The 22,681-nt window shown below is 44.0% G+C and overlaps 3 protein-coding genes and 1 long non-coding RNA gene across 6 annotated transcripts in view; 2 read left to right on the top strand and 2 right to left on the bottom strand.

Moving 5' to 3' along the window:
• Positions 1 to 770: 770 nt before the first annotated feature.
• On the top strand, positions 771 to 10,324 carry vipas39 (VPS33B interacting protein, apical-basolateral polarity regulator, spe-39 homolog). Of its 3 annotated transcripts, none has more exons than XM_022758940.1 (19): positions 771 to 801; positions 1,163 to 1,255; positions 2,152 to 2,257; positions 2,354 to 2,491; positions 2,566 to 2,604; positions 2,702 to 2,766; positions 2,863 to 2,919; positions 3,075 to 3,167; positions 3,265 to 3,298; positions 3,414 to 3,516; positions 3,601 to 3,628; positions 5,713 to 5,786; positions 6,592 to 6,667; positions 8,120 to 8,254; positions 9,253 to 9,294; positions 9,381 to 9,557; positions 9,655 to 9,744; positions 9,862 to 9,966; positions 10,038 to 10,324. In XM_022758940.1, the coding sequence occupies exons 2-19, from the start codon at positions 1,163 to 1,165 to the stop codon at positions 10,056 to 10,058; spliced, it is 1,476 nt and encodes a 491-aa protein (XP_022614661.1). In that variant the 5' UTR covers positions 771 to 801; the 3' UTR covers positions 10,059 to 10,324. The 3 variants fall into 3 exon arrangements, 2 of the variants coding, with proteins under 2 accessions (XP_022614661.1, XP_022614660.1); XM_022758939.1 differs by having other exon boundaries at positions 2,563 to 2,604; XR_002665509.1 differs by lacking the exon at positions 10,038 to 10,324 and having other exon boundaries at positions 2,563 to 2,604; positions 9,635 to 9,744; positions 9,862 to 9,953.
• A 2,924-nt stretch (positions 10,325 to 13,248) lies between these two features.
• Positions 13,249 to 15,035, top strand: LOC111231732 (probable G-protein coupled receptor 132). The gene has a single exon (XM_022758951.1). The coding sequence runs from the start codon at positions 13,273 to 13,275 to the stop codon at positions 14,344 to 14,346; it is 1,074 nt and encodes a 357-aa protein (XP_022614672.1). The 5' UTR covers positions 13,249 to 13,272; the 3' UTR covers positions 14,347 to 15,035.
• A 3,601-nt stretch (positions 15,036 to 18,636) lies between these two features.
• Positions 18,637 to 22,681, bottom strand: part of cdc42bpb (CDC42 binding protein kinase beta) — a 36,453-nt gene continuing 32,408 nt past the window's right edge. The window contains exon 39 of the mRNA XM_022758945.1: positions 18,637 to 19,384. Coding sequence (XP_022614666.1) covers positions 19,262 to 19,384 — 123 coding nt within the window. The 3' untranslated portion in view covers positions 18,637 to 19,261. The remainder of the gene's footprint in view (positions 19,385 to 22,681) is intronic.
• Positions 22,493 to 22,681, bottom strand: part of LOC111231728 — an 831-nt gene continuing 642 nt past the window's right edge. Inside the window, exon 3 of the long non-coding RNA XR_002665510.1 lies at positions 22,493 to 22,526. This is a non-coding gene — a long non-coding RNA (uncharacterized LOC111231728). The remainder of the gene's footprint in view (positions 22,527 to 22,681) is intronic.

The following is a 22,681-nucleotide window of genomic DNA, read 5'->3' as shown; positions in this document are numbered from 1 at the left end:
CAACTAGAGCAGATCTAGACCTTCTCTTTATAATATTATTTACAGAGACGCAACAACTCCCACAGAGTGCAGCACTAGGCTGCAAGGACAGACTTCCTTTTAACATCAAGCAGAACCGGACTCAGGGTGGGCGGAGCCATCTGCTTCAACCGGTTGGCTTAGAGAGAGAGAGAGAGAGAGAGCATGTGGAGAGCGTGGGGGTTGAGAGAGAGAAAGAGAGAGAGAGAGAGGGGAAAAGAACAAGGAAGTACAGGAATAACAATATGAATAATAGTGACAGTAGCAGCAGTACTGTAGTGCTCCTACTGATAACAGTAGTATTGACAGCTAATAACATTAATAATAATCATTGATAATTACAGTAAATTTTAGCAGATTTAGCAGCAGGAGTTAAACAGGATCATGGAGCAGTAGCTGGTTTGCAGCTGCAGGTCCAGACTCTACATCTCTGGAGGCGGGAGGAGCTGCAGGGAGGAACAGGGAGGAGAAAGAGAAGGAGAAGGGACAGAGAGAGGAACACAGCCTGGGCGCTTCATGTGCTTGAGAGAAAAAGCAAACGGTTCGAATAATGCAGTGGAAGTAGAAGTACTTTTACATGCAGTTGTCAGAGGAAGTACTGCAGTACAAGTAGTCAAACTAGGAGGTACTCACGTCATCTGAGTACAAGTACCTCCAAACAGTGTACACAGCTGGTTTCAGTCCACAGCGCTTGACTACAACTCCCAATAGCCAGCGCGGACCGGAAGCCGTGCAGCCTCCGTCAGAGAAGACGAAGAAGAAGAGAAGCCGCTGCAGCTGAAGGTATGAACAGCTGATCAATTTTGATCGATTATCAGTTTTATACTCGAAGGTTTTTGATCTGTCAGTTCAATTTACAGCTTTAAATATTTTGCTGACGTCACTGTTCCCGCCGTTTGTCAGTGAAACAAAGCGTTAAATCCTTACGTTTCTGTTAGCCTGCTAGCATGCTAACTAGCCTGCTGCAGCCAGAAATAAACAAAATACACGTAGAGTACACACCTGCACACACACTTGGACATCAGATAAATTGTTGCTAACGTGAGAAAATTAGTTTTGATAATCCGGTGTGTTAGCAGTAGAATCTAACATAGAAGCTAATTGTTGATACTGACAGTATAAATAAAGTTTGTTGTGTGTGCAGATGATGAAGAGTAAAGCCGATGAGGAAGACTACTGGAACAGCTCCAAGTTTAAAGCGTTCACCTTTGACGATGAAGACGACGAGTACAGCAGGGTAACACCTCGTCCTGCATACACCTGGACAAACCTGGTCCTGCACACACCTGGATCCAGGCTGACCTGGGTCTGAAACTGGTCTCATAGTGTACAGCTCTGATTAACACCTGTCCACAGGTCTGAGTCCACCTCAGGTCCACAGTGATCTCAGTTCTTGGGTCTTGGTTCTTGTGGGTGTTGAGAGTCTGGTCCATGTAGTCTGACTCCTCAAGACTGACCCGGACACTCATCATGGTGTTGGAGCCATGTCCAGGCTCAGGACTCAGTCCTGTTTCTGAGGAGGTCCAGTTGTTTGTCAGAAGGTTCAGGGTCCAGTTTGGAGACTGAAACTGTATCAGAGACCTGCACAGTCCACAGACCCGCACCGGTCAGAGACCTGCAGAGCAGAATTTGAGGTTAACGAGGTAACTTCAGATGGAGAGTTACATGGTACATCACCGTGGTAACTCATGCTGCACACCTGTTCGAAATAACAGATCAACACATATCAGAGCTCCGCCTCCTGATCAATCAGTTCTCTTGGAAAATGATGAATGAGAGAGTCTGTTAGTGTGGCCCGTCCTTACTATATTACCTGTGTTTCCAGGTGTGTCAGTGACACCTGTGTTTCCGGGTGCGTCTGTACCTGTGTTTCCAGGTGTGTCATAGATACACCTGTGTTTCCAGGTGCGTCAGTACCTGTGTTTCCAGGTGTGTAATAGATACACCTGTGTTTCCAGGTGTGTCAGTGACACCTGTGTTTCCAGGTGCATCTGTAACTGTGTTTCCAGGTGTGTCATAGATACACCTGTGTTTCCAGGTGCGTCAGTACCTGTGTTTCCAGGTGTGTAATAGATACACCTGTATTTCCAGATGTGTCAGTGACACCTGTGTGATGATGTTTGTCTCTGTCAGTTAAAAGAGTCGAAGCAGGCAGTGAACAGCATTCGCAGACTTGTGGAGGAAGACGACGATGAAGATGATGTGGAGAGGGTCAGCTGGAGCGGAGAACCCGTCGGGAGTAAGAAATCATCACTGCTATTATGGTTAACATCTTTGCAGAATGCTGAGCTGTGATTGGCTGAAGGGTGTACGTGACTCTCCTGTGCATCCTCAGGTATTTCCTGGTCAGTCAGAGAGACAGCAGCGTCCAATCAGAGGACAGACAGAGAACCCGCCTTCCCCAAAATCAACACTGACACCCCGACCATCAGCAAGAGTCATTCAGGATACTCCCTGAGCTCTCTGTTTAAAGGTGAGTAGGCGATCAGGTCACATGACTCAGATTCATGTGTTCACAGACTGAAGGTTTAATCTGTTTCTCAGCAGGAAAAACTAGAGGAGGAAACTTCCAGACCTTCACTGACCGTGAGTTTCAGATAGATGAATGACTGAGTGAAGGAGTGACTGAATGACAGAGTGACCGAGTGAGTGACAGACTGATGCTGATGTCATTGTGTTTTAGCGCTCAGCGACACGTCTGTCAGGCTTTACGCTCCAGAGCTCCGAAAACCCAAATCTGAATACAAGGTAACAAGAAGACTGATAATCTGATTACAGACAGTCTGAAAATCCGTTTTGTTTTTCTGCTGTGCTAATGATGATGTCATCATGTTGTGATGTCAGGATTTCGTCAGTGACTGGTCGCCTGAGGAGACGGTTCACAGAATGCAGCAGGGAAAGGTAAGAACACCTGTATATGGCTCACCTGGCTTTGACAGGTGACAAGCTGCTGTATCATTACAGGGAAACACTTTTCCTTTTCAGCATGAATGTACAGAAACACAGAGCAGTGTTGCAGTATTACTGTGTATTTGTACTGTGCTTGTGTACTTCAGGCTGTTTCTCTGGAGAAGTTTCGGTCTCTGCAGGACAAACTTTTGCTGCTGGATTTCGGCGTCAGCGCTCATGATGGAAATGTCATCACTGCTGTAACTTTATTTACAATCAGATTTACAACAATCACATTAATCTATGAAATTTATTAATAACTTAATGAAGACAACTGACCACAAAGTTGTTTTTCAGGTGTTGATTTATTTGAAGAGGACTCTGAGTAAAGGTGAGTCAGCTGGTCCTGATCATGGATCAGTTAGTTCAGACTCTGGATCAATCAGTCCTGATCCTGGATCAGACCTCTCTGTATAAGGTCTGATACTTTGTGTTTTTGTGTTCAGAGGTTTTGTTTCGGGAGCTGGAGTCCAGACAGACGGCTCTGAGACATTTCATCCACTACCTGACTGAAACCAGAGACCAGAGGCTGCTGCTGGAGCTGCTCAGGTGTTCACACCTGTTCTGTATCTGTGTGTACACCTGGACTCATGTTAACAGTGTGTTTACATTCCTTTCTCTGTTCATCCTCAGAGCTCTGGGCAGGACGGAGGACGTGGCGGTACGTAGTTCACACTGCTAACACAGCAGCAGTACCAGTAGTAGTACACAGTACTAACACAGCAGCAGTACATCATCAGAGGCCTGTACTACGAAGCAGGATCTGAGGTTATCGAGGTCACTTCAGGTTTAAGTCTGTGTTTTCAGTCTTTCAGTCCTACGACAGGACCGAGGTAAATCACCATGGTAACTGATGGTGAACTCCTGACCTGCTCCAGCGCAGGTAAGTTAACCTGCTCCAGCGCAGGTTAACTTAGAGGATCAGATCAGAACCTGTCAACAGCCAAACTACTGACCAATCAGATCACTGGAAAAACTGAGTCATCATTCCTACAGGATCCTGACAGGGACAAAAGAGTTCACAATAAAGTGATCAATAATAACGATCAGTAGATATAACATATAGATCAGTGGAATCGTTTTCCTGTTTGAGTCTTTCCATGTGTCTCTCTGGTTTTAAACCAAAGCTTCTGCAGAATTCACAGTTTATCACTAAATAAAATCTAATCACTGTCAGATCTTCATTTGACCTGAACACAGATTCTTTAATGGAGGATTCCTGCCAGTGATGAAGCTTTTACTCTCCTCTTCATCATTGAGCTCAGAACAACATGAGGAGACTCTGTGACACGACTGGAGAGAAACCTGAACCTCTGATGTCTTTGATTAGAACAATTAGTCTCACTGTTAATTATTTCATCATTAGAATGAACATTTCAACTACTCTCCTCCTCTTCCTCTCCTCTTCCTCTCCTCTCCTCTTCCTCTCCTCTCCTCTTTCTCTCCTCTCCTCTTCCTCTCCTCTTCCTCTCCTCTTCCTCTCCTCTCCTCTTCCTCTCCTCTTTCTCTACTCTTCTCCTCCTCTTCCTCTCCTCCTCTCCTCTCCTCTTCCTCTCCCCTCCTCTTCCTCTCCTCTTCCTCTTCCTCTCCTCTTTCTCTCCTCTTCCTCTCCTCTCCTCTTCCTCTCCTCTGTCTCTACTCTTCCTCTCCTCTTCCTCTCCTCTTTCTCTCCTCTCCTCTTCCTCTCCTCTGTCTCTACTCTTCCTCTCCTCTTCCTCTCCTCTTTCTCTCCTTTCCTCTTCCTCTCCTCTTTCTCTACTCTTCCTCTACTCTTCCTCTCCTCCTCTTCCTCTCCTCTTCCTCTCCTCTTTCTCTACTCTTCCTCTCCTCTTTCTCTACTCTTCCTCTCCTCTTCCTCTCCTCCTCTTCCTCTCCTCTTTCTCTACTCTTCCTCTCCTCCTCTTCCTCTCCTCTTTCTCTACTCTTCCTCTCCTCTTCCTCTCCTCTCCTCTTCCTCTCCTCTGTCTCTACTCTTCCTCTCCTCTTCCTCTCCTCTTTCTCTCCTTTCCTCTTCCTCTCCTCTTTCTCTACTCTTCCTCTCCTCTTCCTCTCCTCCTCTTCCTCTCCTCTTCCTCTCCTCTTTCTCTCCTCTTCCTCTCCTCTTCCTCTCCTCTTCCTCTCCTCTTTCTCTACTCTTCCTCTCCTCTTCCTCTCCTCTTTCTCTCCTCTTCCTCTCCTCTGCAGCAGAAACAGTCTGACATGAACTTTAACTGTTTTCTCTGCATCACATGTTCAGAACAGTTTGTTCATCATCAGACTCAAGAGCGAAAATACTCAAACGTGAAGATAATTAATTCACTTATTACATTATATCTTTAGTCTGACTTTAACAGAAATTATATTTGACCTTGAAATAATATTTTTTATTCCAGTCATGTGATCATATTGTTTACATTTCACCTCGTTGAATGTCACTGTTGGACGTTGCTATAACTGAACTAATCTGCAGGTGTCAGCGTGTTTACTCATATCATATTAAGAACTTTATTCATGGTTCAGATGATGTTGCTTATAATTAAAACTCTGCCTCTTTCACATGAACGCGCTCGTAGCCGGACAGGTAAACCCGGGGTTAACTGAGCCAGGTGCTAACCTGCTTTGTGGTACAGGTGATCAGGACAGTCAATGTTAGGTTCAGTCAAGCCAGATAAATAAAAGTTATTCTGGGTATGTTAGACTTGCTTTGTAGTACAGGCCTCAGGATTGACAGGAAGATTAATTTCCTTTCTGTTTCCATGGCGACAGCTGCTGCAGTATAAAGAACACCTGAGCATCGCAGATGAAAACAAGAGGAGGGACTTCCTGAAGAGCTGCCTCAGGTGAGTGACACCTGCATCTTACAGCAGACTGACGTACAGTTTAATGTTGACTGGTGGTTGTTTACTGTTGGTTGTTTACTGTTGGTTGTTTTCTGTTGGTTGTTTTCTGTTGGATGTTTACTGTTGGTTGTTTTCTGTTGGTTGTTTTCTGTTGGATGTTTTCTGTTGGTTGTTTACTGTTGCATGTTTACTGGTGGTTGTTTACTGTTGCATGTTTACTGGTGGTTGTTTACTGTTGGTTGTTTTCTGTTGGTTGTTTTCTGTTGGATGTTTTCTGTTGGTTGTTTTCTGTTGGATGTTTTCTGTTGGTTGTTTACTGTTGCATGTTTACTGGTGGTTGTTTACTGTTGCATGTTTACTGGTGGTTGTTTACTGTTGGTTGTTTACTGTTGGTTGTTTACTGTTGGTTGTTTTCTGTTGGTTGTTTTCTGTTGCATGTTTTCTGTTGGTTGTTTACTGTTGGTTGTTTTCTCTTGGTTGTTTTCTGTTGCATGTTTTCTGTTGGTTGTTTACTGTTGGTTGCTTACTGGTGGTTGTTTACTGTTGGATGTTTACTGGTGGCTGTTTACCGTTGGATTTTTACCGTTGGTTGTTTTCTGTTGGTTGTTTACTGTTGGTTGTTTACTGTTGGTTGTTTACTGTTGGTTGTTTTCTGTTGGTTGTTTACTGTTGGATGTTTACTGTTGGATGTTTTCTGTTGGTTGTTTTCTGTTGGTTGTTTTCTGTTGGATGTTTACTGGTGGTTGTTTACTGTTGGATGTTTACTGGTGGTTTTCTTTTGTTTGAAACCATTGTTTGTTTTCAGCCTTCCATTTTCTCCAGAGGACTCAGCTCATGTTCAGGACCACTACACTCTTATGGAGAGACAGATCATTATCGAGGTCAGAGACTTTAAACTGCTTTAAATCATAACATTATTTTTTTGTTTTTACATTGTATCACCTGTTTTTAATTTAAGGTAAACACAAGAAACTTGTGCTACAGAAAATGGACCAGACTCAGTGAATAGCTCCCTAAGCTTAACATCCTAAGTCCTATGATAAGTATTAATTTGGCTATACAGACTAATGAGCAGTGATAACTAACATGTCTTTGGGGTCATCAGGTGGGAACCTCCTTTCACCAGTGTTTCGTCTAGTTGGTCCCACGACACCTCCAGGAGGCTAGACAGTGATCACTGGCGTCCCAGAGTCACTCCCCTAATGCCAGCCATTACTGCTCCTCACACCACCACTTTTTTCCCCTTTAACATCATCAACTCGGACAAAACACACTAGCAGATTCAGCAAACAAAAACTCCCCTAAACAGTTCTGTTCTGTTGTGTTGGACTTACTGCCTCATCTGATGTCTTTTACTATTTTCCTCACACTCTGTCCACTTCCTCCTAACTCCCTCACCAAAGAGACAACAGACCTTGCTACAAATCCTCTACATCCTACTTCCACTGGACAAATCCTAACTTTCCATCCTCGCTGCTCTGCTTCTGCCCCTAACTCTACCTGTGAAAAAATACCTGAGCTTTTTCCTTTCATATGCTTCTTCAACTGAAGCCTCCCATGGAACAGTCAGCTCTATGAAATATACTTTCATTCTACTCCTAGACCACAAGACTATGTCAGGCCTTAGCTTTGTACTGGCTATTTCCTGGGGAACAACAAGCTTTCCTCCTAAATCTACCTGCATTTCCCAATCACAAGCATCCTCTAAGCTGCCTTGCCTCCTTGCTATCTTACCAACTTTCTCTCCCTCTTGAACAAACTTGATTGCAACTCTCTTTATTTTAGGCCCTCTTAAATTTGCCTGCCTCCGTAAGTCTTCAATTCCTGCAGCTAAGCTTTTTAAAACCTTGTTATGTCGCCACGTATACCGGCCTTGCGACAGACTAACCTTACAGCCTGACAAAATGTGCTTTAAAGTTGCAGTACCTGAACACAATGAACATAATGGGTCTCCATTTACCCAGAGTTTTAGGTTCTGGGGAGTTGGCAATACATCATATGTTGCCCCTATCAAAAATCTAATACTACTTTCCTCCATACTCCACAGCTCTTTCCAGCTAAGCTTTTTCTTGTCTACACCTTCCCATTTCAACCACTGTCCCTGCTTAGCCTGAGCCACTGCCTTTGCACCCCTTAATATTTCCTCCTGTCTACGAACCTGCTCCACAACTAGCTTTCTCTTCTCTTTGGGACCTGCTCTGTTTAAGGAGACTGTGAAGAAATATCCCAGTTTTTAACCCAGTTCACACTGAGAGCAGAAATCATGAATGAAACAGAGTTGGGTTTGAACCAACTCTGTTTCCATCATGGTTTCTGCTCTGTTTTGTTAATAGGCAACAGACCGGCAGGCTGAGCGTGGCGGGAAGGTGGAAGTCTTCCAGAAGTTTCCCAGAAGAGCTTCGATCCTCAACATGCCGCTCATCACCACACTGTACTACTGCTGCTTTTACCACTACACTGAATCTGAGGTCAGTTCTTATTGACATATACAGTAGACATAAATGCTTACATGCATACATGAATACATACATACACACATACACATATATACATGTATGTAAGCGTGTGTATGCATCTGTGTATTGGTGTATTGTTTGTAAGGATGTGTGTGTTTATGTAAATATGTCTGTATGTAAGTATTTGTATGTATGTAAGCATGTGTCATATGTGGCTTGATGTATGTATGTCTGCAATTATGTGATTAGGCTTGTATATATGTAAGCATGTATGCAGTTCTGTATTGATGTAAATATGTATGTATGTATGTATGTATGCAAGTATAGTATTTATTTTTGAGTGCATGTGAGCATGAGTATGACAAAAACGTCAAAGTATATTATGTCGTAAAGAATGTCATAGAAAACATCATGGTATACTGTATTATGTCATAAGAACACCAGTATACTGAGGCATAGAAAAAAACGTCATAATATAGTGAGGCATAAAAACTTAATTTTGGAGTAAGGTGTAAAAAGTCAAAATAAACATCATAGTAAGGCATAAAAACGTTACAGTATAGTGAGGCATAAAAAGTCGAAAAAGAATAGTATACCAAGGCATAAAAAAGTTTTTATTAAAAAGTGTCATAGTCTAGTAAATCACGAAAACATCATAATATAGTAAAACATAAAATCGTCATATTATAGTGAGGTATAAAAGGTCAAAAAAAGGTCATAGTAGAGTAAGGCATAAAGGGCATAAACACGTCATAGTATAGAAAGGCATGAAAAGTAAAAAAAAAACAGTATCATAAGGCATTCAAAGTTATAAAAACATCATAGTATAGTAAGGAATAAAAAGTAAAAAACGTGATATTATAGTAAAGAATAAAAACATAGTATAGTCAGGTCTAAAAAAATTAAGTCGTTATCAGTTTTAATGTTGTGTCTGATCAGTGTTTTTACATATGAACATACAGAGACAAATAAACAGTAGAAGTCGTTAATGAGTCTCATGTCTTTTTCAGGGAACTTACAGCAGTCCACTGAACATCCGTCACACCTTCAGGGTGAGAATTCGTATTTAAATGTACATGTTGAATATTGTCTCTGGTCACCTGGGTCAGTAACTACAACCACTGACCTTTGACCTCAGATTTCAGAGAAGCAGTACTTTGTGACAGCATTAGCAGCGAGGGCAAAGCTAAAGGCGTGGTTGGACCTGGACGCTCTGTTCACCAGCAGGAACTGGCTCGGCTTCACCAGGAAGAAGTCACCACTCAGCTTCCATCGAGTCGTCGACATCCTGCAGAAAAACTCCGCCCCCACTCAGGTGAGGGGGCGGGGCCATAGTGGGACATTACTGTGCATTTAAATGGAAGGGAGAGGAGTTGTGTCATTGGTGTACAGGTGTGTCATGTGATTGACAGGTGCTGCAGGAGTACGTTGGGCTGATCGATGATGCCGACCTCAGGATCAGTCTGGCTCAGAAACATAAATGTCATGACATCGTCATCAACGTGAGTCCTTAAACCAATCACAATCATTCAGGGCGGGGCTTAAACTGTCTGCTATGAAACTTGACACCTGTTAATGACAAGATGTCATGATTACTGGTGTGTCTCCGGGCCAATCAGACGTACCGGGACCTGAAGGACCGGCAGCTGTTGCTAGGATACCGGGGGAAGGTGGAGAGAGGATCAGCAGAGGAGAGGAAGATCAACGAACTCCTGGACAACCCGGTGAGGAAGAGGAGGGATGATGTTCATCTTCATCACCGTCAACATGTGACTGAATGTTTTTTCTCTTTCAGCAAATCCGCTGGAAGAACTGACGCTGCAGGACGAAGCCTCAATGACAGACTTTTATTGTGAAAAACTGTGACAACTTCCTGCATTAAGAGCCGGTGAAGGTCGTCCATCACCGTGACAACAGGAATGTCCAATCAGCTTGCATCTGCTTCACCAGAGAGAAGAACTGCTTTAACTCCGCCCCCTCAGCAGAGCGGGTGGAGCTTATTCGTCTGTTGAGTCATCGTCGAATCGTCGGCGTCGGCGTCGTCATGGAAACATTCCTTAAACAAAACAAACTTTTATAAAAATGAACAATAAACATATTTAAATGTGAAGTGGATCTGATTTAATGGAGGGGGGTGAAGGAGAGGAGGAATAGTGACCGAGAGGAGGAGGTGAAGGAGAGGGAAGGTAGTGAAGGAAAGAAGGAGGTGGTGAAGGAGAGGATGAAGTAGTGAAAGAAAGGAGGAGGAGGTGAAGGAGCGGATGAGGTGAAGGAGAGGAGGTAATGAAGGAGAGGAGGTAGTGAAGGAGACGAGGTAATGAAGGAGAGGAGGTAGTGAAGGAGAGGGAAGGTAGTGAAGGAAAGAAGGAGGTGGTGAAGGAGAGGATGAAGTAGTGAAAGAAAGGAGGAGGAGGTGAAGGAGAGGAGGTAATGAAGGAGAGGAGGAAGAAGGAAGGAGAGGAGGAGGTGGTGAAGGAAAGGAGGAAGTAGTGAAGGAGAGGAGGAGGTGGTGAAGGAGAGGAGGAAGTAGTGAAGGAGAGGAGGAAGTGGTGAAGGAAAGGAGGAAGTAGTGAAGGAGAGGAGGAAGTAGTGAAGGAGAGGAGGAGGTAGTAAAGGAAAGGAGGAGGTAGTGAAGGAGAGGAGGAGGTGGTGAAGGAGAGGAGGAGGTAGTGAAGGAAAGGAGGAGGCGGCTCCTCTGTCTGTTCTTGTTGATCATCAGCTTCAGACTTCCTCAGAGCGGGGGGGGGGGGGGGGGGGGGGGGGGTTAAGGGTGAAGGGTGAAGTGATGAATTAAAGATGGAGGATGAATAAATGATGTTCCCAGACATGTTTTTGTGCAAACACGTGACCTTCCGCCGGCACGCTCGCGCTCCGCAGGACGTCATTCACTACCAGACAGACAGCACGAGGACGCACACGGAAGATGCGCGAGACCAAGGTGAGTTAATACATAATCTGAAGTACGCTCTTCATCATATAACTGTATATTACTGTAGTACAGCTGTAGTATAACTATATATTACTACAGTATTACTGTAGTTAACAGATTTAACAGTACTGTTACACTGCATGTTAATGTCGTTTCTATGCTGTTACAATACACAGATCATTATTATCAATATTACTATTATTGTTATTATTATCATTATTATTATTGTTGTATTTGTTATTAGACTGTAACAGACTGCATTCATTCATTAACAGAGATCAGATATAACAACAATGTTTCCCTTTTTAACTGATTGGACCTGACAACAACAACAACAACAATAACAGTGATAATTATAATAATAAAAAAGTGATAATAATAATAATTATTATTGTTATTATTATTATTATGGTTGTGTTACTGATCATCAACAGTTCACGTGTCATTTATAATATGAAATATCAGTTTTGTCATAGAACAGAAATTCATGTTATTCTCACAGTAGTACTGTTACTGTTACCACACAGTACTCTGTACTACTACTGTGTCAGACTACTACTACACATGTAGTAAAACCATAATGTTTCTGTTTCTGAGTCTGATGACTGTTATTATATTATTATATTCATTGATGAATTGGCTTTATGTGTGAACTGATCAGTGATCAATTAAATCTTTGTTTTTCAATTAACCCTTGAAAGCCATATATCATTATCATAATTAATGTTACAGCTAACAAGGTCAGTAATCAATAATTAAAGCTCTGCCCCACCCACCTCCGGAATCCAGAGCATGTGATTGGACGCTGCTGACAGTCTTAGTTTGATTGACAGGTAAACTGATGATTGATTTGCTATAAATGAGTTGTTATTAACTTATTGATCAGAAGGGAAACTGAATGAGGTCACAGTGGCAATCAGCCAATCAGAGCACAGCTGCTGTGATTCTACTGGAGCTTTTATTTCCAGTAGAAACAGTTTAGTGTTCATGATGAAACATTCATGTGTGAGGCTCAGAAAACCAGAGAGCATCATGGGAGTTCGTCTGAAAAGGCTACTTTTATTTTGAAAACCAACTGAAATGTAGATGTTTCACTAACATCAGAGTACAAATACTCTACTAAACTATATTATAATAACTGAGCAGTAAAGTACAAGTGCCTTAAACCATGTCTAAGTGCGGTAAAGAGTGGGCGTCTGTAAACTCACCTGATGACATCATGTGTAGAAGTGGAAAATTATCTTTGACTCTGAAAAATCACGAAACAGAAAACATGAGAACAGGTCTCACACACACACACACACACACACACTTCTCTTCATCTTCATCACTGAAAGGAAATACAACCACTGAGACTGAAATCGGGGGGGGGGGTGAACTGTTTGTTTGTGAATCTGTGAGAATTCCCTCAAACCACAGAAGACAGAAAATCTTCCCTGCGAATATCAGGATGACTAAACCTGGAGATGCGAGGTTTCCAGTGAACGGTTTGGGGCCATGCTGAGTTTTTCATGCGGCAAACTGTTTCACTGTGAGAACCTAAAAAAGCCGTTATTGTGGCGGGGTTTTCCTGTCACCTGTCATACAGGAAACAGAGGCTTGACTGTGATTCTGTGGACGTGATCAGTTTGTCTCTGATCATGATCAACCACCAACAAACTCGTCACGGCTGCAGGTGATTCACATCACGATGCTCTTTTATTTTCCCGGCTGTGAGAGAAAAGTCAGCTCAGGTTTCACAACCACATGTATTGATCCAACTTCTGATAATCAATACTGATCATATGAAAGGCCGATGAGTCATAAAAACTTCATCACATATTTTCATATTTATTATTTCAAACTCACCTCATGGTCCATTTAGTAGCTGTTCTGGAGCTTTCATATATCATATCTCATGATCTTCATCAGAGGTTTTCAGGCCACACGACAATAATATTAAAACTTCATTATTGCTTCTAAAAAAGAAAATAAATAAGAAACGACAATGTAGATATTAGAGACACTGACAGACAATAGAACTTGTGATGTCAGTTCTTTATTGTTGCTGTTGTTCTGTGTCCCTGCAGACATCATCATCATCATCATCATCATCATCATCATGCATGAGCTGGTGACCGGGACAGCTTCTCCGATGAACAATGAGAGTGTGGTGGCGTGCGAGCATCCGTACGATGACGGCCGTCTGCCGCTGGTGCTGCTGTACAGTGTCGTGTTGTTTGTTGGACTTCCTGCAAACCTGCTGACGGTCTATCTCACCTGGCTGCAGGTACGCAGGAAGAACGTGCTGGGCGTTTACCTGTGGAGCCTGTCTCTGTGTGACCTCACCTACTTGTTGACGCTGCCCCTGTGGGCGGACTACGTGAGCCGAGGTCACCTGTGGCCGTGGAGTTCAGCCGCCTGTAAGCTGACGGGTTACATCTTCTTCAACAACATGTACATCAGCATCTTCCTGCTCTGCTGCATCTCCTGCGACCGCTACTTGGCCGTGGTCTACAGCGTGGAGGCCCGTGGTCTGCGGCGCCAGCGCATCGCCGGCCTCATCGCCCTTGTCATCGTCCTGGTGGTCGCCGTCGGTCACGTCCCCGTCTTCACTATGAGAGAGGGCGACGCCGGTGAGGGCAACCGGCGCTGCTTCGAGCCAATTCAGAGCAGAGTGGTCACGGGCTTCAACTATGGTCGCTTCATGGTCGGCTTCCTGATCCCGCTGCTGCTGCTGGTGGTGACGAATCACGGCATCATGGTCAACGTGCAGCGCAGCACGGGGCTGCGGCGGGAGCAGAAGGAACGTGTCTGCTGGCTGGCGGCGGCAGTGGTGGCCCTGTTCCTCGTCTGCTTTGCCCCGTACCACCTGATCCTACTGGCCCGGGCCATCATGTTCCACTTCTACTCGCCGGAGGATGGCGCCTGTCAGATCGAGAAGCTCATGTACACGCCCTACACCATCTCCCTCGGCCTGTCTACCGTCAACAGTGCCATCAACCCCATCCTCTACGTCCTGTCCAGCGACAACATCCGCAAAGAGCTTAGCCGAGGCCTCGCCCAGGTCTGCGACCGAGCACACCTGAGACCGCGATCCGACAGCAGCCAGAACAAGATCCAGCCCATCAAGAACTCCTCAGAGTTGAACGAAGCAACCGAGAGGCAACAAGGAGGAACACCACCAGGTACCTGACGGACCGACCTAGAGGTCCCTACTCGAGTCCACATGGCTTCGCTGGTCCCTGCTGATCTCTGCAAGAGTTAAACACTCTCTGCTGGATGTTGCTGGACTCTCTGGGCCTTTCATGGCCTGTAGTGGACTGTGCTCTGTTCTTACAGTCTCAGCAGTTGTGGGCCTAAAACATATACACTTTGCCTGAAGGTGGCGCTAGAGGAAAAATCATGGTGTCACTCATCCTCCGGAGTCCAGGACCAGGGACTTTGAGGAACTGGACTCACTGTCGTTTTGTCGTCGTCGTTTCTGTGAACACAAGAATCAATGATTCCACTTCTTATTAGAATTCATTAGATCACCACGTGTCTGAAACTCGTTTCTCACCATTGGCAGCTCATCAGGGTCACATCCTGCCACGGTAGATCACCATGGCAACCGATGCTGATGGTTGACAGCCCAAGTACTGACCAATCAGATCACTGGAAAGGCTGAGTGATGAATCCTACAGGATCCTGATGGGGACAGTAGATGTTAGTATATGTCTCAATGTCAGAGACAGAGGGAGGGAGACGCTCCTCCTTTGGTCCAACATGTGGACACACTGGATCTAAAGACTGTCCACATGTCTTCAGTGAAACCTGAACCAGCTCCTCCAGAGTCCTGATGTGTTGGAGATATGAGTTTTCCAGCTGACAGCAGGGACTTCCTGTCTGCACTGATTTGTGTCAATAAAGGTTTGAATAAAGTCTGAGATGCTGCTGAGTCATTTCCTGTTTGTCACATCAACGCCTCGCTCTCGTCCTGGCAAATGTTACCATGACAACAGGGAGTCAGACAAGAGTCAGTCTCACCTGTCTGTCTCTATCAGTAATATTAATCAGGTTTCCATGGTAACCTCGGGTGCTTTAATCAGCAGTGATGAAGTGAAGAAATTGTGACGGGTCACACCTTTAAGCTCATTAACTGGTTCTCACTGACATGGTGACTGGGTCGGAGGTCACATGACCAGGTTCACATCCAGAGACCAGAGGCCTGCACTACGAAGCAGGATCTGAGGTCATCAGGTCACTTCAGGTTAAACTCTGGGTTTTCAGTCCTATGACGGTGGTTCACTTGTTACCGGGATAAATCACCATGGTAACTTATGCTGAACTACTGACCAATCAGATCACTGGAAAAACTGAGTCATCATTCCTACAGGATCCTGACAGGGACAAAAGAGTTCACAATAAAGTGATCAATAATAACGATCAGTAGATATAACATATAGATCAGTGGAATCGTTTTCCTGTTTGAGTCTTTCCATGTGTCTCTCTGGTTTTAAACCAAAGCTTCTGCAGAATTCACAGTTTATCACTAAATAAAATCTAATCACTGTCAGATCTTCATTTGACCTGAACACAGATTCTTTAATGGAGGATTCCTGCCAGTGATGAAGCTTTTACTCTCCTCTTCATCATTGAGCTCAGAACAACATGAGGAGACTCTGTGACACGACTGGAGAGAAACCTGAACCTCTGATGTCTTTGATTAGAACAATTAGCAACACACTGTTAATTATTTCATCATTAGAATGAACATTTCAACTACTCTCCTCCTCTTCCTCTCCTCTTTCTCTCCTTTCTCTCCTCTCCTCTTCCTCTCCTCTTCCTCTCCTCTCCTCTTCCTCTCCTCTTCCTCTCCTCTTTCTCTCCTCTCCTCTTCCTCTCCTTTCCTCTCCTCTCCTCTTCCTCTCCTCTGCAGCAGAAACAGTCTGACATGAACTTTAACTGTTTTCTCTGCATCACATGTTCAGAACAGTTTGTTCATCATCAGACTGAAGAGTGAAAATTATACATGAAGATAATTAATTCACTTATTACAATATATCTTTAGTCTGACTTTAACAGAAATTATATTTGACCTTGAAATAATATTTTTTATTCCAGTCATGTGATCATATTGTTACATTTCTCCTTGTTTAATGTCACTTTAGGACGCTGCTTTTACCGATCTTATCGGCAAGTATCAACATTTCTTCTCATATTATTAAGAACTTCCTTCATGGTTCAGACCATGTTGCTTATAATTAACAACTCTGCCTCTTTCACATGAAGGCGCTTGTACCTGGACAGGTAAACCCAGGGTTAACTGAGCCAGGTGATAACCTGCTTTGTGGTACAGGTGATCAGGACGGTCAGTGTTAGGTTCAGTCAAGCCAGATAAATAAAGGTTATCCTGGGTATGTTGAACTTGCTTCGTAGTGCAGGTTCCAGGTCAGTAAAGATGGAGGTTCAGGTTAAATGTGAGGTGCAGGTGTAGGTGGTTCTGAGACGTTCCGGATGAACAGTTAAACTGATGAATGAACAAACGTGATCTGGTCTGGATTCAGTTTCTGAGTTCAACAACATGAGAGTCGTGCTGCTGGTTCACGTTACAATACGTTTAACACGTGAAACATCTGAACATGTTTGACCTGTGTGTTCTCTGTCAGTGGGCTCAGACGTGTCGAGACTCTGATGTAAAGGAGACGTTTCAGAACCTGAGCTGCTGCAAAATGAAACGGCTCGTTAACATGATGATTGAAGTCGTCAGCTGATCATTTCTGCTGCAGGTAATTTTGTTCTGATTTAGAGAAAGAAGAAGTGAACTCAACAGGAAGTTGAACTTGTGCATCAGGAAACACGTGTGTGAGTGTGTGCAAGTGTGTGGTTTTAACACTGTCACATTGTGTCTGTTAACAGGAAGTGAACCACGCTTCCTGGAAGAACAACAAACATAAATTTAAACATCATGAATCCCGTGGTGAGGGAAAATAAGTCCATAATAACTATAAAACTATATAACTCATAATAACTATTGTAGCTTTATTTGATTCTTTAATGGATCCTGACAGTGATGAAGCTTCTGCTCTTCTTCATCACTTAGCTCAGGATAACATGAGAAATAATGATCCACACACTATTCTACACTGATCAATAACTAAACTGATCAATACTTATGATTACAAATGAATATTTGACTCATCAGAAATCAACCACTTCTCTTTTCTTTCTCTCCTGTTTTCATCACATTCAGTTTCAGACAAAAGTAGAAATTTATTTTCTTTTTATCTTCATTTGAATTATTACTACTTTTTCTACTTTGTTTACATTTGACCTGATGACATCACTGTACCTGAGTTCACCTGCAGGTATCAGTGTTTCTGGACAGGTAAACCAGGTGAGAACCAGCTTCACAGAGCAGATGATCAGGTTGAGATAAACCAGATCACAGGAAGTTCTTCTGATGGCGGTCCGGGATACGGGAGTGTTTGTGCTGGTTCTTCAGTTTGTGTAAAAGCTGGTGGTTTGTGGTGGAAACAGATTCTCTGGACCCGATCCAGGTTCTGGAGGAGCTGCCGCCAGAATCCACATCACAGCAGATCCTCAGCAGGACTGTGAGACCTACACGTCAGTCCCTCTTCATCACTCATCATCCTCACTCAGTCTGAACAACAGTTTATCTGAGAGGAAGACCAGAGCAGGTGGTTGAAAGCTTCAGAAACAACATGTAAGTGAACAACAGTCTCTGACCTGATTCCTGTCCTGCCCTCTTACTGGTTCTGCTGTCTCCCTGCTCTCATCCGGACACTCTGATTGGCTGGATCCCGGTGTGTAAACAAGCAGAGAGCCACGCCTTCTCATTAAATATTCATTGGCCTGTCAGACACAATTTAGGGATTAATCAATCATTAACAAGGAGCCTGCAGTCTATGAGCTGAATTAAATATGAAGTCTGGCGGCGCCCGTCCTCTGACCTCACAGTGATGTCACAGCTTGAGGGAACTTCTTCACATTCACTTTGACTCCAGGATGAATTGATCAGAAATTGGTGGTCAAAGGTCAAAGGTCACAGGGTTTTGACCATAACTCAATAACTCATCTAATTATGACACAACTCAAGATAAAATAATGAAGTGAGGTCAAAGGTCATCTTCACTGTGACATCATCATGTTTTGCAGAAACACTTCAGGAAGGAGAGACTGTGAGCATGTTTCCTGTAACTTGATTGGTTGATGGAGGGAACGAGTCTCTCATTTGGTGTAAAACTGAAACTGTAGATAAAGATAAAAACAATGAAGGTGGTGTAAATATAAACATCAGCTGTCGGTTCACCTGTCCAGGTGTACGTACTCACTCACTCACTCACTCACTCACTCACTCCCTCACTCACTCACTCACTCACTCACTCACTCCCTCACTCACTCACTCACTCACTCACTCACTCCCTCACTCACTCACTCACTCACTCACTCACACACTCACACACTCACACACACACACACAGAGATTCAGATTCTTTTATTGTTTGTTTGGCTGCTAACAGGTTTTAGTTACAAAGATTCTTTAACTGGTGATTCTGGAAGAAACAGAGCAGTAGTGTTCAGGTGTGTCCCCCTCACCTGACCCTACCTGAGCTCTGATGTCAGAGGGCGGGGTCGGGGGGGCGGGGGGTTGCAACAGGAAAGATCATCACTGACACAAAATCAAAGATTATTTTTCTCTACAACAACAACAATGAAGATGATGTGCAACTTTAACAAAACTTCAAAATTAATTCATACAGTGTTTTTCCATCAGAGTGAGACCTCCCGTCTGACAGGAAGTTAGCCAGTTATCTCAGCGGCTAACAGCCCACTAAAGCTCAACAGGAAGTTCTTTAATGAAGAAGAAGAAGAGCAGGTGATTGGTCCCAGAGAGCCAATCAGAATAAAGGTCAAAGGTCAAACACACAGCAGCCATCAGCAGGGTTAAAACCAGGGGGCGGGGCTTCCCAGCAAGTAAAATCCAACAACATAAAAGCAGCAGGAAGCTCAGTCCGCCACAATAAAATCATCAAAGTAAAATCTAAACTCTCAGTCCGCAGCCTGATTGGCTCATTCAGCCCCTCAGGTGCTCAGGGGGCGGGGCCTCAGGGCTCAGAGTCCAGGCCGTCCAGGGTGAGCTGGCTGCGGTGGGGGGAGTTGGGGCTGGGGGGGCTGCTGGGGTTGGAGCTGTTGGAGGGGGTTGAGTGTTTGGTGGAGTCCGAGTCCGGCTGGGTGAGAGACATTAACAACACATGGAGAGGGGGGGGGGGGGTCTTTCATAATTTTTTTCCTTTTTATCTTTCATCAAGTTGAATTATTACACTGACTTCTCAATTTTCGTACGTTGTGTTTTTGGGTACAATTTGTACCACTGATTTTTGACAATCCAAACTGTAACCCTGAGTTCACTGCAGGTATCACAGAGTGTTTTCTAGGACAGGTAACACTTCAGGTGAGAACAGCTTCACAGAGCAGATGAATCAGGTTGAGATAAACCAGAATCACAGGAAGTTCTTCCTGATGGCGGTCCGGGATAACACGGTGAGTGTTTGTGTCTTTCTGGTTCTTTATCAGTTGTGATAAGGAAAGGGCGTGGCTGGATTTAGTGGTAGGAAAACTTTATGATTTTTCTGGATTTCACGAATCCAGGATTTTGGAGGAGCTGCCTGCCAGAATCCACATCACAACGCTAACAGATCCCTAGCAAGGACTGTGGACCTTACATGTCCTCGTCCTCTTTCTTTTACATCACTCACTATGATCATCCACTCCCTGATCAGTCTGACAAATACAGTCCTTATGTATGAGAGGAAGACCAGTATGCAGGGTGTTGAACGTTCAGGAACACACGGCATGTAGGAGTGAACAAACAGTACTCTCGACCTGAGAATTGCGACCTGGGTCCTGCCCCGTCGTTTACATGTGTTCTGCTTGATACTCCCCCTGCTCTCATCCGACACTACTTGATTTGGCTGGAAGTCCGCGGTGTGTAAAACCAAGCAAAGAGAGCGCACCGCCTCTCTCAATGTAAATATGTTCATTTGGGCCACTGGGCGTTCCGCCCCTCCAGACACTAATTTAGGAGTATAATCATCAATATCAAGGAGCATTTGACAGTCGTATAGAAGCTGAATTAAATATGAAGTTTGGCGTCGCCCGTCCATTGAGTCACAGTGATTGTCACAGCTTGAGGAATTTTCACAATTCACTCTTGACTCGCAGGCATGAATTGAAATCAGAAATTGGTGGTCCAAAGGTCAAAGTGTCACAGGGCTCTTTGACACATATCACTCAGAATAAACAATCATCATAATTATGACACAAACTCTAAAGATAAAATCTATATGTTAAGTGAGGTCAAAAGGTCATCTTCAAGGCTGTGAAAACATAAAGACTTGGAAATGGTGTGTTTGACTTGGCTTTAATTCTCTTCAAGGGGATTATGTCCATTTCCTTTAGCCGTTCTCGCTCTCTCGGCGGCTTGGACTGTTGCAATGGGAACAATACGTTGGACCCCTTGTTCAACAAATAGAAATGACAAATGCTATCAGATCAGGCTCTGCCGGCGTATAGAAATCAGTTTTTGACACAGTCTCTAGCTGTTTGATGCTCCACTGGATGGAAAGCGTCCACGGCAGCCCATGAAGGCTGATGTCACACTGATGTTTGCTGAAACGGTCAGTGTCAGTTGTTCAAGCTTCGAGACCTTCCATCATCCAAACCATGATGATGGGAGAGCCTGTGTGTACTGAGTGGTGACCACACCGAACGCTGATTTTACAAATTGAATGACCTACAATCCACTGAGGATATTATTACTCTGTCATTATAATTAAAAAATAATATAACATATGAAATCAGTGCATGAATGTAGGATATATTGGGAGTAATTAATTTCTATCTGCATACACATCTTTTGTTGATTATGGCTAGCTATGATGGTCTGCCTCAATAAGTGAGAGACTGTTTCAGTGTCGGAGAGTAATCCTCTGTGAATTGAACAACATTGAGATTTCCAGAGAGAGTTATTGTACTGTGAAGATGGTATAATTGATGCTAGCTTTTTATTTGTTAGAGACACCACCGAAAGCTGTGCACAGCGACTTTTTACACTTGTAAGTGAATTGCACTTAAGCGTGCAAGCTACTTGCTCAAAATATATTCAGCAAGTCCCTCTCTAAGTAAAAAGCACAAGTGGAGTTTGTGTTAAATAACAATGCCATTTCTTGGCATATTTAGGTTATATGATGGTGGGAACAGTCATAACCTTCCCATTCATAATATTTGGCAGAAAGTACTTTCACAGGAATGGAGACGACTGTGTAGCATTGCTTATTCTGTAACTTGATTGGTTGAATGGAGGGAAACTGATCTACTCATGCTGTGCTAAAAACTGGAAAATGTAGATAAAGAAATAAAAACAATTGAAGGTTGGTGATAATATAAACACAGTCGGTATTCACCTATACGTTGTAACGTACTCACTCACTCACTCCACTTCACTCACTTCACTCACTCACTCACTCACTCACTCGCTCACACACTCACAATTCGACTCACAAAACACACACCACTATACACACACACACACACTCACACACACACACACACAGAGATTCAGATTTCTTTTATTTTTGTTTGGCTGCTAACAGGTTTTAGTTTACAAAGTTCTTTAAACTGGTGATTCTGGAAGAAACAGAGCAGTAGTGGTTCAGGTGTGTCCCCCTCACCTGACCCTTCCTGAGCTCTGATGTCAGAGGGCGGGGTCGGCGGGGCGGGGTGCAACAGGAAAAGATCATCACTGACACAAAATCAAAGATTATTTTTCTCTACAACAACAACAATGAAGATGCCATGTGCAACTCTTCACACAAAACTTCAAAAATTAATTCATACAGTGTTTTTCCATCAGAGTGAGACCTCCCGTTGACAGGCCATTAGCCACGTTATCTCAGCGCTAACAACCCACTAAAAGCTCAAACAGCGAAGTTCTTAATGTAAGAAGAAGAAGAGCAGGTGATTGTTCCCAGAGAGCCAATCAGAATAAAGGTCAAAGTCAAACACACAGCCAGCCATCAGCAGGGTTAAAACCAGGGGGCGGGGCTTCCCAGACAAGTAAAATCCAACAACATAAAAGCAGCCAGAGCTCAGTCCGCCACAATAAAATCATCAAAAAGTAAAACTAAACTCCTCAGTCCTGCAGCCTGATTGAGCTCATTCAGCCCCTCAGGTGCTCAAGGGGGCGGGCCTCAGGGCTCAGAGTCCAGGCCGTCCAGGGTGAGCTGGCTGCGTGTGGGGGAGCTTGGGGCTGGGGGGGTCTGGGGTTGAGCTGTTCGAGGGGGTTGAGTGTTTGGTGGAGTCCGAGTCCGGCTGGGTGAGAGACATTTAACAAACACATGGAGAGGGGGCGGGGGGGTTCAGTTCATTCAGACCAGCCTCTGTCAAAGTGTTTGAAATTGAGTGTTTCTCTAATTGTGTGTGTGTGTGTGTGTGGTATGTGTGTGTGTGTGTGTGTGTGTGTGTGC

This window comes from Seriola dumerili, unplaced genomic scaffold (assembly GCF_002260705.1).
Source record: "Seriola dumerili isolate Sdu_G_001 unplaced genomic scaffold, Sdu_1.0 BDQW01000312.1, whole genome shotgun sequence".
Lineage (NCBI taxonomy): Eukaryota > Metazoa > Chordata > Actinopteri > Carangiformes > Carangidae > Seriola > Seriola dumerili.
Note: the sequence above shows the minus strand (reverse complement) of the source record. Positions and strands in the feature narration are given on the sequence as shown.